Below are 16,641 nucleotides of genomic sequence, written 5' to 3'. Positions count from 1 at the left end.
AGGAAATATCTCACCTGCTTTTCCATGAAAATATTCATGAAATGTGGGGAGAAAGATTCTAGCCTTGTAAGAAGTACCCTTATTATAGGGATAAGTTTTTGATTGTGTTGACTAGGAAAGGCAATGGGAAACCCCCCTTACTTAGCATGTGTATATGTGACTTTCATGAACAGTGTCACAGTTGGGACCTCCACACCCAATCAGCCGTAGACAGTTTTCACTTCCCATTATGTCATCTTCTTATCTGAGTTTAAAACATAGGGGCTTCTGAATATTAGCTATGTGCCACCAGCAAAGAAAGTAATAGCTTTTAACTCGAAGACCATAGTTCATTGGGTTTTCTTTGTACATGAGATTGCATTTCGATTGTTGCTTTTAAATGACCATGTAATAGTCGGAAAATTTCATCAGATTGATTTATTACTAACATCATTGGATTATTGTGTTCTTTTCAAGGTGTCAAATTAACTGGGTGTACGAAGGTGCCTTTCAAAGCAACACTCATCTGAACGTTATTGTCTTGACTGGAAATCTACTCATGTTTCTGGCTGACACAGCATTTGTTGGCCCACAGTCTCTGAAGCATCTTGTCTTAACTCAGACAGGTCTAACCAGCTTAGCATTTATTCCAATGCAGAATCTGGATAATTTAGAGATTTTTGACTTGGGCAGCAATCACATCTCCTCACTGCAGCTCCCTCCAGGCTTTCCAACCAGAAACCTCAAATACCTTGATTTTCAAATAAACATCATACAAAGAATAGCAGCAAAAGACATAGATATTCTGCTGCAGACAAAGAATTTAACTCTGATCTTGAAGGGAAATGATATTATGTACATTGAAGCTGGGGCATTCCAGTCCAACTTATTTTACAGCTTGGACTTTGGAGGTTGCATTGACATTTCTGTGGTTTTAGCAGGAATGCAGGATACCAAAACCCATACTCTTTGGTTGGGGTCATTTGAGGATGTAGAAAATGGGCTTCCCATAAACTCTACTATGCTACAGAACCTGTGCAATATCTCTGTGGTGGATATCAGTCTGCAAAAGCGGCATTTCCTTCACCTGACTGCTGCCACATTTCAGTGTTTGAGCAAACTCCAAAGGCTGGATCTGACTCACACCCATATCAGCATGTTACCTCCTGACATCAGTGGCATGAACATGTTGGAAGAATTAATTCTCAATAGGAACGCCTTTAAGCACATTTGCAACATTAGTTCCACCGCCTTCTCCTCCCTCACCCACCTCCATATCAGAGAAAATGCTGAGAATCTGGACTTAGGCTCTGGCTGTTTAGAAACACTGTCAAAGCTTCAACACCTGGATTTAAGCCACAGTTACATAGAAAATGTAGACTGCTGCAGCAAGCAGCTAAAAGGCCTGATCGGATTACAGCACCTGAATCTGAGCTACAACAAGCAGCTTCAGCTCCAAGATTTGGCCTTTAAGGAAGGTGCGAACCTGGAGCTCCTGGATTTAGCTTTTACATGTCTTCATATCAATGCTTCCCAGGGTCCTTTCCGCAATCTGCATCTCTTGCGTGTCCTGAACCTTTCTTACTCCTATATTGATACCAACATTCAGCACCTTTTACAGGGGCTGCAAACCCTTTTCCTGTTGAACCTTAGGGGGAATAAGTTTCCATCAGGGACCATTCTGAATGACAATCTCTTTCACCAGGTACCCAGTTTAGAGGTGTTAATTTTATCATTCTGTGATCTGACAGCTATACAAAACCAAGCATTTCACACCCTGAAGAAGCTAAAGCAGGTTGACCTGAGCCACAACAAGCTTATTGCGTTCAGCACAGATGCATTTTCCAGTCTCAAGAGCATCTATCTCAATTTTGCCAATAATAGGATCCATATTATACCACGTGACATGTTAACTAACTTATCTGGCCAGAGTATAATCAATTTAAGTTACAATCCACTGGAATGCACCTGCTCTAATATTGGTTTAATAACTTGGTACAAGCAGAATATGGATAAAATTGAAGACCCTGAAGGGACAGTGTGTTGTAAGCCCAAATCTCTAGCAGGTACTAAGCTGTCCACTGTAACACTGTCCTGTGGGATCAGTGTTGCAGGAATTGTTTGCGCTGTGCTGGTTTTGATATTGCTTGTTGCTGTTATCTTGATTTGGATCACACGCTTTTTAAAGAGACATTACCAACAACTCTAAGTGAAGGATTGCTCCACAAGTGTCATTTTTGAAGAAAGGACAGTTACTAGACAAATTCTGAAGAAAAGGTCATTTTTCCTACTTGTTGCTTTGTTCCTGGGCAATACTCCTTTTAACATTAATATTACACGCTCCATTCTCATTTTTAACAACTGATTAAAGAAAAATTACTATGAAAAAAACAAACCAGGGCCAGGTCCTGTGAAGAACTTTAGCCACACAAGTAACATAGTAGGGTCCTGATCTATGACAAGGGCTCCTAGGCTCTCTGGTAATACAAATAATAATATTTAGTCCCATTGAAGTCTGCCACTAGCCCTCAACTATAAGCTAGTACTGGGGCCTCAGGCAATGTCACTAAGGAGGAAAGGGGTGAGAATGAAGTGGGAATACCGGTTCCCCCAATGAATAGGCTGCTCTGAAGTCAGAATTTAGACACCAGTGCTGTCTGAATGGCTGACGCAATAGAACGGCTGGTCCTGCACACATGGTTGCTCTAAAAGAAAATTAGACTGGCCTCTTTCCTGATCATTGTTCACTGAATCACTGGGTGTAGGTGAGATGCAGGGCCTTATTTCTTTCCCTCAAAAGTGGGGGAGGGTATGGGGGGGGCAAGGGTTTGTGAGGAACCAGGGGCAGCTTGTGGGGGAATCAGGGCAATCTGAGGAACTTTGCAGTCACTGGCCAGAAGGGAACCTCTTATCAGGGAATATCTAGATGCAGTAGTTCATGTCTTCTCTACTAGCCTGTCACCCACATCTCTTCCATATTACCCCCTTCTCCTCCCTTAGCTCCTGTCCACTTCCTTTCCCACCAGTAGCCCCTCACCTTTTCCTCAATAATTCCTGTCACCCCTTTCTACCTCTTGCCTCACCATTTCCCCCCAGTAGTTCCTGGTATCCCCATCGGAGCTCAACCCCCCTGCTGGGGCACTGACCCTGCTGCAGGCAGCTCCTCCTCTCTACTGGGCCTGGAAAAGCAGGAGGAATAGAGCAGGCAGAGAGGCTGCAGGAACATGAGAGGGGGGCCAGAGTAGAGAGAGAGAGAGAGTGTGTGTGTGTGTGTGTGTGTGTGTGTGTCACAGGAGCCGTATGCATTTTGCAGCATTGAACATGCTGTGATGATTTAATGAGAAAATATTGTTTATTTTCTCCATATATTACTTGTGGGGCATTTGTAACAACGGTCATGACAATGACAATACCCCTTCACAGCTGGGCTTGTACGGGGGAATTAACTGAGCCAACAAAGCAGCTGTGATTTGTGAAATGCAGTAGTAATGACAGCCAGGGCCAAGCATTTCCTGGAAGTTGATGGCCAGCTGCTTTCAATTCCTCCAACTGCCAGGAAGTGCCCAAAGCTGGAGGTCCTCACTGTTCAAATGAGTCACTCTCCTCAGAGCAGAGAAGTCCTGTGGATCCTTGTCTATAATGCCCTTTACTGAGGGGCTAGAGAGGACTCAATCACTCACAGGTTAATTTCTCAACCCAGCTTCCCACTTCCCGGCTTCTGCTTCCACTCCCCGGGCAAGCAGCACCCTTCCCTCTCCCTCTTAGAGTGGACCAGGGAGAGCTAAGCATGTTCTCTTGTGGCTCACAGCCCCCACAACTTCCCTGCTTCTGGCATGTCGCAGGTTCTCCCAATTCAACCTGCCTCCCATCTGCTAGTTCATGGACTGAGGGAGGGGCCAGGAACATGCAGGAAAAAGAGATGGGTCATGTCAAAAGATCAGGACAAGTGAAGAGGGAGGGAGATTCCTGTGTGGGGACCATCTCCACTGAAACCTCACCTTGCCATTCAAGCAGCCAGAAATTCTCCTTTCTCCCCAGGACCACTCCTCAGCTGAATGATCACAGATATCCGTCGTACTTACATAGCACCTTTTGTCAGAGGAACTCAGAGCACTTTGCGAAGTTGGGTTAGTCTCACTTCCCCTTGACAGATGCATGAACAGAGGCAGAGAGGTTAAGTAACTGGCCTCAGGTCACATAATGTGTCAGTGGCAGAGGTGGGGAAAGTCTCCAGATACCATGAATCCCAGTTTTTCTTCTCAGTTTTGATTTCAATGCTCTGCAGTGCACTATTGTAGTGGCATGGGCAGTGGGATGGGATAGTTGCTCAAGTACCCAGGGTCCAGATCAGGATTGTACTCAGAGCCGCTAGCCCCTCCTACTTCCTGCACCATTGAGGCTACTCTGCTATTTTTAGTGCACTAGCTTGATCAAAGCTGATGCACATACGTCTACCGAGCTGGAATTTACACCTCCAACTCAAGAGTAGACATGGCCACAGAAAGAATGACAAACTAGCACACAAGAAAGGAAGCCCTTAGGGAATAAAAGAGGATATTCAGTCCAGGATCATGAATGTGTGTTTACAACTCTTGATATATTAAAATACCCTCAAAATATTGCAGGCATTTTACCTATTTTTCCGATGTATTAGTAAATTTGCCACTTTTTTTTTAAACACAAATGCTATTGGGTATCTAACTTCAAAATGTGTTTTCTACATTGCAAAAAGATGCATGCTAGGTTAATAAGTAAAAGGATTTTTTGGGGACAGGAGAGGGACATGCATGGATCCAATCTGTGGTATGTAACCTATCATTTAAATCAGCTTCTGTACCAGATGACTGGAGGATAGCTAATGTGATGCCAATTTTTTAAAAAGGTTTCAGAGGTGATCCCAGCAAATACACATGAATAAGCCTAACTTCAGTACCAGGCAAATTGGCTGAAACTATAGTAAAGAACAGAATTATCAGACACATAGATGAACATGATTTGTTGGGGAAGAGTAAATATGGCTTTTGTAAAGAGAAATCATACCTCACCAATCTATTAGAATTTTTGTAAGGGGTCAACAAACATGTGGACAAGGGTGACCCAGTGGATACAGTGTACTTGGACTTTCAGAAAGCCTTTGACAAGGTCCCTCATCAAAGGCTCTTAAGCAAAGTAAGCAGTCATAGGATAAGAGGGAAGGTTCTCCCAGGGATTTGTAACTGGTTAAAAGACAGGAAACAAAGGGTAGAAATAAATGGCCAGTTTTCAGAATGGAGAGAGGTAAATAGTGGTGTAGCCTGGGGTCTGTACTGGACCCAGTCCTATTCAACATATTCATAAATGATCTGGAAAAAGGGGTAAAACAGTGAGATGGCAACATTTGCAGACAATACAAAATTACTCAAGATAGTTAGTCCAAAGACTGCGAAGCGTTATAAAGGGAGCTCACAAAACTGGGTGACTGGGCAACAAAATGGCAGATGAAATTCAATGTTGATAAATGCAAAGTAATGCACATTAGAAAACAGAATCCCAACTATACATATAAAACGATGGGGTCCAAATTAGCTGTTACAACTCAAGAAAGATCTTGGAGTCATTGTGGATAGTTCTCTGAAAACATCCACTCAATGTGAAGCAGCAGTCAAAAAAGCTAATAGTATGTTAGGAATCATTAGGAAAGGGATAAAAAGACAGAAAATATCATAATGCCTCCATATAAATCCAGGGGATGGATCACTTGATGATTGCCTGGTCTGTTTATTCTCTCTGAAGCACCTGACATTGGCCACTGTCAGTAGACAGGATACTGGGCTAGATGGACCAGTGGTCTGCCTCAATGTGGCCATTGTTATGTTCAAACACCCTCTGCTCCTGACAGACTTGGACATGAAAGTCTGCAAGGACTCTGGGTCTCCCCTATTTTCTGAACAAATCTTTGGTCCTTGGTTCTCATCTCTTTGATCCATTTTGCCATTTGGACTCTTCTGTCATCTCAGGAATATGCCTTGCAATTGGTCTATATATTTGGCCTACCTGCACCACCCCTTGTTAACAGGGAGTATGAACTACTCTGGCTTCAAAACAAGGCCTGAAAGCCCAATCACATGCTCCACAGAGACGGAACTAAACAGAATGTTAAAATGCCAGACCTGCCCCAGGGCCTGAAAGCAGAATCCTCACAGGGTTGCAGCTACAGATATTATCATTTAAAAAGGCAGAGAATATTTTATTATCACATATAATTATATTTCTCTTGATTTAAAAGGGAGGATGGCTGTATTCTTATTCACACGATTATTGCCTTTTGGTGGGGTTGGCTTTTATGGAGCATTGATCTCTGAAAAAATATAGTGAGAGTTTAATTAGTAAATGAATATATAAATACATCATAATATTGAGAAGTCAGACTAAGTCTTGGAAGGATTTATAATTAACTTAAATTGTAAATGGGGAGTGGCTGGACTAACGTTCCACTAAAGCCATATCACTACTTCAGTTTTCTCTTACCTTAGTATCTGAACGTTCACATCTTAGTCCAGATGCTGGATTGGCGGAGATCAGTGTTGTTGGCAGCCTTTGTGTCCGCTGTGCTGGTAAATGCCAACAATTTCCCTTTGTGCAAGTGCAGAAAAGGAAACTAAAGGATGTAAGCAAAATGAGATGAGATGCCTAGTAGGTTCATGTGCATTCGGATACCCTGAATGCTCATGGAGCCGATAGCTATTTCGTAGTGGGACTGGGTTCTGTACTTCTAGTGCATGGCCTTTTCTAGCGAGCTCTGCAAAGTTCAGAAAAGACTTAGCATTACTTAATAGTGTTGAATTAGAGAGTTTCTGCTTTACTTTATCACAGGTTACTAAATCCAAACAGCAATAGTTAGGAGTTAATATTTATACTTGTCTCAAAGCCTGACAAGTACTAGGTGTGTCTATTAGTCTGCCCTTTGTGGCTAGAATGCAAGTTTTTGCACCAGTGCTTCCATAACAACTCAACCTTGATGTAAAGAGCCAATCCCCTGTAAGGCTGTGCATTGTTCTCTTTCCACAGAAACGTATATACACTGTATGGAACAAAGGCTCTCAGTTGTGATGAATGCAATGTTGCATTTACTCCATGCATGGGAGCCGAGTTCTCTTTGAACACTTTACACAGGGGACTTCCAGTTCAACTTCAGCTATTATCCCAGAGGCTTTTCCTTGAATGTTCTCCCTATAAAGTCTAAGACAGTTAATGTATTGAAGATCACCACTGGGTTCGAAAGTTTCCACTTTCCTTCTCAGATAGAAGAGAAAACATTGATAATATTTCTCTCTCTTTTGCAGCAGGTACCAAGTTTGGCCAGTGCAAGTCTACAAAATGGAGATTCTTGTAGCTCTTTAAAATGTCTGCACTTCACATACACAGATTGACCTACAACTTCCCTCACCATATTATACAGCCCCCAGCCTATTTAACTTAGATAAAAACATTATCTGACGGCATCCCTATTTTAAACAGGAGAGTCGCGTTGAAAATTGCACAATAGGTGCTTTTTGATGTCTGCTGTCAATGTCACAGCGGTGGGTGTCACTACCATACCTTGGTTATGACAGCATAGCATGTCCACACCCTAATGTGAATTGTTTTTATATATTACAAGTTGTTTCTGTCAGAGGCAAGCTATCAGATATAAAAACGTGTTATTGTGAGCCAGCGAGCTGCCCCCCTCATGCATATGGGTATTTGAATAGACAGAAACAGCAGCATAGGAAACCTCCATCAACACGATGCTTGCACCCAGAGCGATCTAAGACAGGAAAAAAGTCTTGGAGCAAACCATGTCTTTGCAAAGCCCCCCTTTAAGCAAAGAAACTCATCAGCACTGGATTGGGCATTTGACTGCTCTGCAAATAATCCTTTGCAGTGTGGTTGGAGCCAGGACCTGAGGAAGAGCTCTGTGCAAGATCAAAAGCTTGTCTTTTTACCAACAGAAGTTGGCCCAATAAAAGATATTATCTCACCCCCCCCGATTTGAAAAATAATTGCTCAATTGACCAGACAAATATTTGTCAATAATGTTAAAAATGGTCAAATATTGTAAAGCACTGGTTTATTAGAACAGTAAGAGTAAGACTTTATGGTTGCCAGTAGGCCTAGCCTGAGACAGATACTTGTGGCTAATTGCAACAAACATTTGACCGAGTAATTTTAACTCACAATAATGGAAACAAAATGAAATGAAGTGCTAGAAAAATGAAAGAAGCACGAGGCAACCAAAAAGGGAGGCCGCCAGCTACAGCAGGGCATTCTTGCTGGAATATTGAACAATATTTGACCGTGGCTAAATAATAGGTGGTCAATTTACACGATTTGACTGGCTTGTCAAGGCTACATCAGCATATCTTTGAGAACAGTGCAAAGCAAGCTACATAAAACCCAGAAACTGCTGAACTTTCACTCGCTCATTCAAGGCACATCGTCCAAAACAGAATTGGTTCAATACAGTAAGCTCTGCAATTATTTATTTGTATTACCATAGTGCCTAGGAGACCCCGTCATGGGCCACTGTGTTAGGCGCTGGATAAACACAGAACACAACGATGGTCCCTGCACCAAAGACCTTACAATCGTAGACTAAGACAAGAGTTAATGGTTACAAATAGGAGAGTACAAGGAAGATGACGACAATACTGGCCAGCACGACAGGCATAGTATACCAGCCACCTAACTGTTGTCATATTTTTGAAGTCATCACAGCAAAGGAGAATCATAAGGAGGGATTTGAAGGAGGATAATGAGAAAACATTGTGGATGTTTATGGGGGCGCAGCAGAGGAGAAAACATGAAGGTGCCTGCTTGAAAATTTAAGTGGAAATAAACATGCATCTCGAATAATTTATTCTCTACAACAGCGCGCTACAAAAGCGATCAACAAACAATGGAGTCAAAAGCGAGCAGAGCAGCGTTACAGCATGTGAAAGCATTGTGCCAAGGTTTCCGAAACATCTCTGCTGACATACCTCAGTTGTCGAACTGCAGCTCGGCAAGTACCAACTACTTACCCCACCTGGGACCCAAAACAGTAGCATCAGCACTCTTATTCTAGTATGCATCACTGTGCCTTCTGGAACACCGCCTCACCTTGAAAGAGGAACTTTAGGCTCAAACCTTGCTCAGCTCCCAGAGACAAAATCTCCAATGTGAACCCCTTTGTAGCTACAGAAACCCAACCCAGTCTCCTAGGGCTGTGAGCAGAGCTAAATTTCAACCACTTACAAGTCAACTAAGAAACAAAAAGTCAACAAAGAAGGTAAAAAACTGAAAATGAACAAAAATAATTTAACAAGAATTAAGTGTACCAGGGTGCTTGGAGGGCCAGGTGGCCTAGTGGATGGTGTGCCTCACTTCTAATCCCTTGTTTCCCTGGGTCAAGATGCCTCAGTCTTTCAGGCAGTGGGGAGTAGAGGGACCTAGGACCACCCACTCCACCGGGTCCCAGCCCTGGGCCTTGTGAGAGTCAACACAAGGGGGGCTGAACAGGGGGCATTGCAAGGAGGGGGAGAGAACGTGCTCCCTGGGGGCTGCCTTGGCTTCTTCCTTTCAGGCAGCTAGCTCCTGCCTCTTCGCCAGTCAACCGTAAACTGGCCCAGGCTCTCTCCTTTTCTCCCCACTCCAGGCCTGGGGTTGGCTGCAGGTATAACGAGGTGGGGCTAGCTGGGCCCACAGGCACTCCTTAACCCCTGCTGAGCTGGCAAGCAATTTCTCCACTTCATCACATGAACATATTTCCTCTCTCTGGGAGATCAGGGGACACCATCATAGGGCCTAATCACCAAGTACAATACAATGCATGTCTCCATCACTTTACCATCTCACTTCTTTTTATTTTTATCCCACCTTGGTCTGCTGTCATTTTTGTTTTCTCTTTTATTTAATTTAGAATGTGAACTCTCTCTGAGCAGGGCCTTTGCTTTTTTATTTGCCTGTCAAGCACCATTCATACCTAGAAGTTACACAAATAATAAAGGTGAACAGCATATGTTGCTCATTACCAGGTACGCAAATCCTAAATATACAGATTGGACTGCCCCTTCTGAAGGAATATTTTATATAAACGCAATGCAGCTCAAAGCACTGATTATATACAGGGAAATTCAGAGTCTAAAGGTTTAGTTTTTTGGGGATTACTTAGTGAGGATATAAACCAACAGAAAATGACATTGGATTTATCTTTCTTTATAGGATTTATTTACCCAGTAGAGCTCTGATCTGATGCAGCACTTGGTTTTCAGTCAGCTTTTATCTCTTATTTTTTAAACACATCTGGAGAGCTGACACACAAAGAGATTAAGTGAATTGCATGAGGTGAATGATGGCTGATGGATTTGAACTCAGGACCATCCTGGCTCCCAGCTCACCGATGTAAACAAAATTACAATACAAGTACAAACCTTACAGTGACTTGCAATATAGTTTTTGAAGTCATTATTTAGATGGGAAAGGAACCTAAACTGCTTGTAACTAACAAGTTACATTTCCGAGATTAGGGAGTAAATTGTTAGATTTAAAGTAGCAGTTCCCTTTATTCCACATTGAAAAACCAGCAATGTTCAGAGCAAAGTTCTTCCTTCCCCATCTTTGGCAAGGAAAAGGCTGATGCTCTAACCAAACTGCAGACCTCCATGGCAAGATGCAGGCCAATTTCTCGAGTGAATAACTTAAAAATAAACTGTGTGTGTGTTCATCCCTTTCTTTCCATCACCAAGCTTGTCCATGCCTGGGACTGAACCCACCTTGACCAGTCACACTTCTAATTCTGGGCCAGCCACTCAGACCATGATACTCTGCCATCTGAATCCCTCCACTAGTTTCCTCCTGTCTTCTATTCAAGTACACGCTTCATGCCTACATCTTCAAGACGCTACATTACACACCATTGCTACCTGCACTTCTGCCCTTGTTTCTTCCTATTCTTCCCTAGCCCTGCCAGAGCCTCGCCTCCCACCTTGCTGTACCTGTAGCCTTCTCTAGTCATCGTTGTGCTGTCATCTAGGCTCCATCTTTTAACCTGATGTCTACATTCTGGTGTGACCTATTGGCCTCCCGTCATTCAAATCCCTCAAACACACTTCTGCTGAACTTATCAATGCAAACCCATAGCTTGGAAGAAATGCTGTTACACACTTGTTGAAACGTGCAGCGTGCCTCCTTCTGGTTATCTAGGGCAGATTATCTGCTCATTTAATCACTGCCAAATTCTCTGCAGCTCCAAGTGTGACACCTGTACAAATTATTTTACTAATTTATTATCTATCATTTGTATATGGGGCTAAGTACCATAGGCGCTGACTCCATGGGTGCTCCAGGTCTGGAAAAAAAATTAGTGGGTGCTTAGCACCCACCGGCAGCCAAATCCTCCCTCTTCCCCCAGTGGCTCCGATCCACTGGTGGCCCCACCGATCAACTCCTACCCCTCCTTCCCAGTGCCTCCCACCCACCACTATCAGCTGTCCCGTGGTGTGCAGGAGGTGTTGGGGGGGGGGAAGGAGGAGTGGGAGAAGCGGGGAGGTGGTGCACTTGGGGGAGGGGGAAAAACTGGGTGGGAAGAGGCGGGGCAGAGTGGGGGCTTGAGAACCCAAGGGCCTTGAGAACCTCAGGGCCTTGAGGAAGCCAGCGCCTGTGCTAAGTACCTGTTTTGAAAACACTGTGTGCATTTGGTGCTGGTGAAAAGCGTTGAATAGAGGCTACTTTCTCTTTCACGCTTTTCCAGAGCTCCCCTCAGGAGTTGGGAGCAGGAGTGGGGAGTGTGGCACTGCACCCCAATATTCTTCACAGTGATTATTATGATATGAGTATGATGTATTTTATGCAAGTAAGTCATGTGAGATGTCATTGGAAAGGTTATGGTTTGTGGAATATAATTATCCTATTTGTATGCATGTATCATTTTTGTATCCAAAGTTATGAATATTGACTATTTTTCAGTATTTCAAAATGTTGTTACACCTGGGCAACTCCCACTAGGCAAAATGCTCTCAGTCTAGATGGCTGACTGGGAAGGGCCAATTCAGGTAATGGAGCCATTAAAAAGAAACAACAGGCCTTAGGAGAAGCTTATCTTCTACCTGGGGAGCCTTCCTGAGGCTACAGACAGCCTCCGAGTTATGGCTGCTGTGACACTACAGGGATGAATGACCAGTTCCCCTGGTGCTGAACTCAATCTTGGGATGTCAGTATTTTTCCACTGACTGGCGTGGGAACCAAGATTTGAAACAAAGGGCTCTCGCCATGGCTAAAGGGATTTTTAGCCTCTGAATGGAACACCTGGGGATTCCAAGTGGTAAGCAAGTGAAGCTTGCCCCTTAAGAATCTACAGCCTGCTTATATCAACACTTTGGGTGAGAACCTGCTATTCATAATCAATCTATTTAGTACATTAAGATTAGTTTGTGTATTTTTGTTTATTTGCTAGGTAATCTGCTTTGATCCGTTTGCTGTCCCTTATAATCACTTAAAATCTATCTTTTGTAGTTAATAAACTTATTTTTGCTTTATCTAAAACCAGTGCATGGAAATTATAACTCGGGGGACAAACCTGTTGCATATTCCTCTCCACATTGACGGAGGGGGTGAATTTTATGAGCTTATGCCATACAAGTCCCTGTGCAGCACAGGACGGTATAATTTTGGGTTTACACTGCAGAGGGGGTGTTTGCCTTAGGAATTGGGAGGTGCCCTAGCCGAAGCCTTCCCATGCAGGGGCTGGTTAAAGAGCCTGCCTGTGTGTACTGCAGCTGGGTATGTTCCTACCTGCATGTATGCTTGTGAAAGTGCAGGCTGAAGCCTGGAGGTCTTGTAAGCTTGTCAGAGCAATACAGTGTAGAAGGGAGCCCAGGCTGGTGGGTCAGGGGGCTCAGTAATACCCCACTTCCAGGTGGTGCCCTGGGGGGAACCTGTCACAGAGAGGAAGGAGAACCTATAGCTCAGGTCAGTTCATTTGTGTTGCCAACTCTCATGATTTCTTTTGTGAGTAGTAACCTATGATTCCCGCTCTCCTCCCTCCAGCTTCTCATCTGACATTCTACGGACCCCTCCTCCTTTCTGCTGGCTAGGAGCGCTGTAGACAATACTGAGAGAGGCAGAGAGCAGCCTGCTTGGCAGGTGCAATCACCACCCATAGTGGCGACAGGTCTGACCGGCAGCTTCTACCCTTCTGCTTGCCCAGAGTCCAGCATGGCATTTAGTCTAGGTCATGGGTGACCATTCCAATATTAGGGGCTTTGTCTTTATAAGACTATTACACCACCATCCCGATTTTTCAGACTTGCTATCTGGTCAACCAAGGGGTGGCCTACACGTGTGTCAAGCAAGATGCTGGACACTTGGCAGATTTGTCAAAGAGCTGTAGATCAGCGACTGCCTTCCTATGTATTTTGTACAGTCCTCGTTTAACCAATAATTGTATTGCTGTAATGACACTGACACCTGGTTTTGTAGGGGGGAAATAACTGAGGAAACAATGCAGTTTTGACTTGTTAATAGCAGCAATAATGAGGGTCAGGCATTTCCTGACAACTGATGATCAGCTGTGCTCAAGTCATCCCACTGCTAGTGTCCAAATCTGGAGACTATCACTGTCTCAATGAACCACCCTCCTTGGAGCAATAAAGATCAGTGTATCCTTGGTCCGTAATGCCCTTTACTGAGGGGCTGGACAGGACTCAATCACTCCCAGGCTAAGGACTCAGCCCAGCAGGAGCCCCACCCGCTTTCCACTTCTCCTACAAACAGTACCCTTCTCTCTCCCTCTCTCGCCTTAAGGGGCCAGGAATGCTAAGAATGCTCCCGCATGGCTCACAGCCCCCTCAGTCTCTCTACTTTTGTTCTCAGAGTAGCAGCCATGTTAGTCTGTATTTGCAAAAAAGAAAAGGAGTACTTGTGGCACCTTAGAGACTAACAAATTTATTTGAGCATAAGCTTTCGTGAGCTACAGCTCACTTCATCGGATGCATCCGATGATGCGAGCTGTAGCTCACGAAAGCTTATGCTCAAATAAATTGTTAGTCTCTAAGGTGCCACAAGTACTCCTTTTCTTTTTTACTTCTGTTCGCACTCTCATAATAAAAGAATCAGGGGACATTCAATGAAATTAAAAGATGGGAAGTTCTATAAACAACACAAGAGAATACTTTTGCACACAGCTTATGATTCAGCCGTGGCACACGCTGCCACAGGAAATTGTTGAGGCCAAGAACCTAAGATCCAAAGAGGGATTGCATATTTACACAGACATCAGGTATATCCAGAGTTATTGTAATTAAAGACAATAACATTTTGGAAGGGATATTGAAACTTGTGCTTCAGGGCTTTCTCCATTCTCTGTCAGAGGTCAGGATGAGAACATATACCACATGTATGCATTGGAGGGTTCTTACACCTTCAACTGAAGCATCTGTTCCTGGCCACTGTCAAAAGACAGGACACTGGACTATGTAGATCTTGGGTCCAGATCCAGTACAGTAATTCAGTCATATGTCCCAAGAGGAGGGACTCCCACTGTCAGACCTGGGGCTGGCTGAGAGCGGGAGGGAAAGAAATCCTGACATTTGAGAGATTTATCATAAGATCACGAATCAGACTAATTTTACTTAGAAATCACGTCTCTTGCAATTAATTCATGAGAGTTTCACACTTCACTCTGCCTCAGTTTTCTCATCTGTGGTTACCTAACCAGCCCCAGCTCACACGGCATGTCAGCGGCAGAGTTAGGGAGAGCACCCAGAGAAACTGAATCCTAATCCCCTTCTCTAACCACTAGAGCAGTGATTCTCAAACTTTTGTACTGGTGACCCTTTTCACATAAAGAAAAGGAGTACTTGTGGCACCTTAGAGACTAACAAATTTATTAGAGCATAAGCTTTCGTGAGCTACAGCTCACTTCATCGGATGCATTTGGTGGAAAACAGCATCCGATGAAGTGAGCTGTAGCTCACGAAAGCTTATGCTCTAATAAATTTGTTAGTCTCTAAGGTGCCACAAGTACTCCTTTTCTTTTTGCGAATACAGACTAACACGGCTGCTACTCTGAAACCTTTTCACATAGCAAGTCTCTGAGTGCGACCCCTCCCCCATAAATTAACAATACTTTTTTACATATTTAACACCATCATAAATGCTGGAGGCAAAGCGGGTTTGGGGTGGAGGCTGACAGCTTATGACCCCCCACATAATAACCTCATGACCCCTTGAAGGATCCCGACCCACAGTTTGAGAACCCCTGCGCTAGAGCATGCTGCCCCATGCAAAATACTTGGTTAGCCTGTTCCAAAACTGGCTTGGTGATAAAAAAAAAAACAAACAAAAACACATGTAGATCATACCAGAACTTAATAAATTAGATCATGGGCCACTGAATCACATGTAAATGCAGCGTAGTACAGAACTGCATTGAATAATGGGCGAAAAAGGGATTAAAGAAACCTAATGACTATCTTTTCATGCTTAATTTTTATTTCAGTTTTATGCAATTGCATAAGTATAAATATTTTTGTTCAATATACAACAGTTATGACATCCATAGGGAGTTTCTTAAAGAAAATAAGACTGCAAACACTTTATTGCACAGACCCTAACAAAATGGTTTTGTAAGATGATAAATCTACAGCAGGAAGTATACAAAGGAGCACGTCATAATCAACAATCATACAAAGATAGACCATCTAGTACACAGGTGAAAAGATCTCTAACAGCTAACTGGTAAGGTAAATACCAACAACAGGTACTACATGAACACGAGCTTAATCACTGTTATGCTTCCAAAATGCAACAACAACAACAAAACAAACAACAACAAACCCCCAAACAAACAAAACAAAAAACCAACAACGCTTATTTGGCAGAAGTGATAATACACTATACAAAATATACACAAAAGATACATTTGTAAACAAATAGCTAGGTGTGTTTTAAAGGAAACAAGAGGACAGTTTAAAAATGCAAAAGACTGTAAACTAGGAAATACCTCCCAGCCAGAAATGTCATGATACCTAAGTACATTAGTGTTTGGTTATAAACAACTGCCAAAGCGCAGATATATACTGTAAATGCTGAGACCATTTTCTCTCCAAAACTTTTCAAAACTATTTTCTCAAATTGTATTGTGTGAGCGCATAGAAAAAGAAAAGAATGCAATAGCGCAGTGTGAAAAATTAGGAGGACTTGCTGGCAATTTTATCTTTAATTGGAATGAATCTAAACCCAACTAACCAGTTGGGGGCGAGGGGGGAGTTAGCACACTAATAAGTGCCTTACAAATCTCCAAGCCTAAATTACACTGTGCTTTGAGGAAAAACTGTATAGCTCTAGAAAGAGAAAGAAATTCCAGAGGAAACTGATACTAGATTGGCTCTTGTATGGATATTTAACACAAATAAGCAAAAATACCATCTTATTGATACCAATAATTTAAAAATACTCATCTGTGTGGATATTTCTGTAGTGCTCCTGTACATATTTCAAACTTTACCTTTTGTCCTTCAAAACAAACCAAATACCTCCGCACTAAAACGATCAGACAAATTCAACATGTTCCACAGTATACAAAATTTAAATAAGGCTTAGCAAAAGTAATAAGGACAGTCACATTCTAGCACCAAATAGCTCCAACAGGTCCCTTAGTTACAA

General features: G+C 43.0%; 1 protein-coding gene across 2 annotated transcripts in view; it reads left to right on the top strand.

Annotated features, from left to right (window-relative positions):
* CD180 (CD180 molecule) overlaps window positions 1-3,216 on the top strand; it is a 76,769-nt gene extending 73,553 nt beyond the window's left edge. For both annotated transcript variants that reach the window (XM_038401952.2, XM_038401953.2), the window contains exon 4: window positions 457-3,216. In XM_038401952.2, coding sequence (XP_038257880.1) covers window positions 457-2,188 — 1,732 coding nt within the window. In that variant the 3' untranslated portion in view covers window positions 2,189-3,216. The remainder of the gene's footprint in view (window positions 1-456) is intronic.
* Window positions 3,217-16,641: the final 13,425 nt, after the last annotated feature.

The sequence above is a fragment of the Dermochelys coriacea genome, chromosome 5, assembly GCF_009764565.3.
Source record: "Dermochelys coriacea isolate rDerCor1 chromosome 5, rDerCor1.pri.v4, whole genome shotgun sequence".
Classification (NCBI taxonomy): Eukaryota; Metazoa; Chordata; order Testudines; family Dermochelyidae; genus Dermochelys; species Dermochelys coriacea.
The sequence above is the reverse complement of the archived record's forward strand: the minus strand, read 5'-3'. Positions and strand labels throughout refer to the sequence as shown.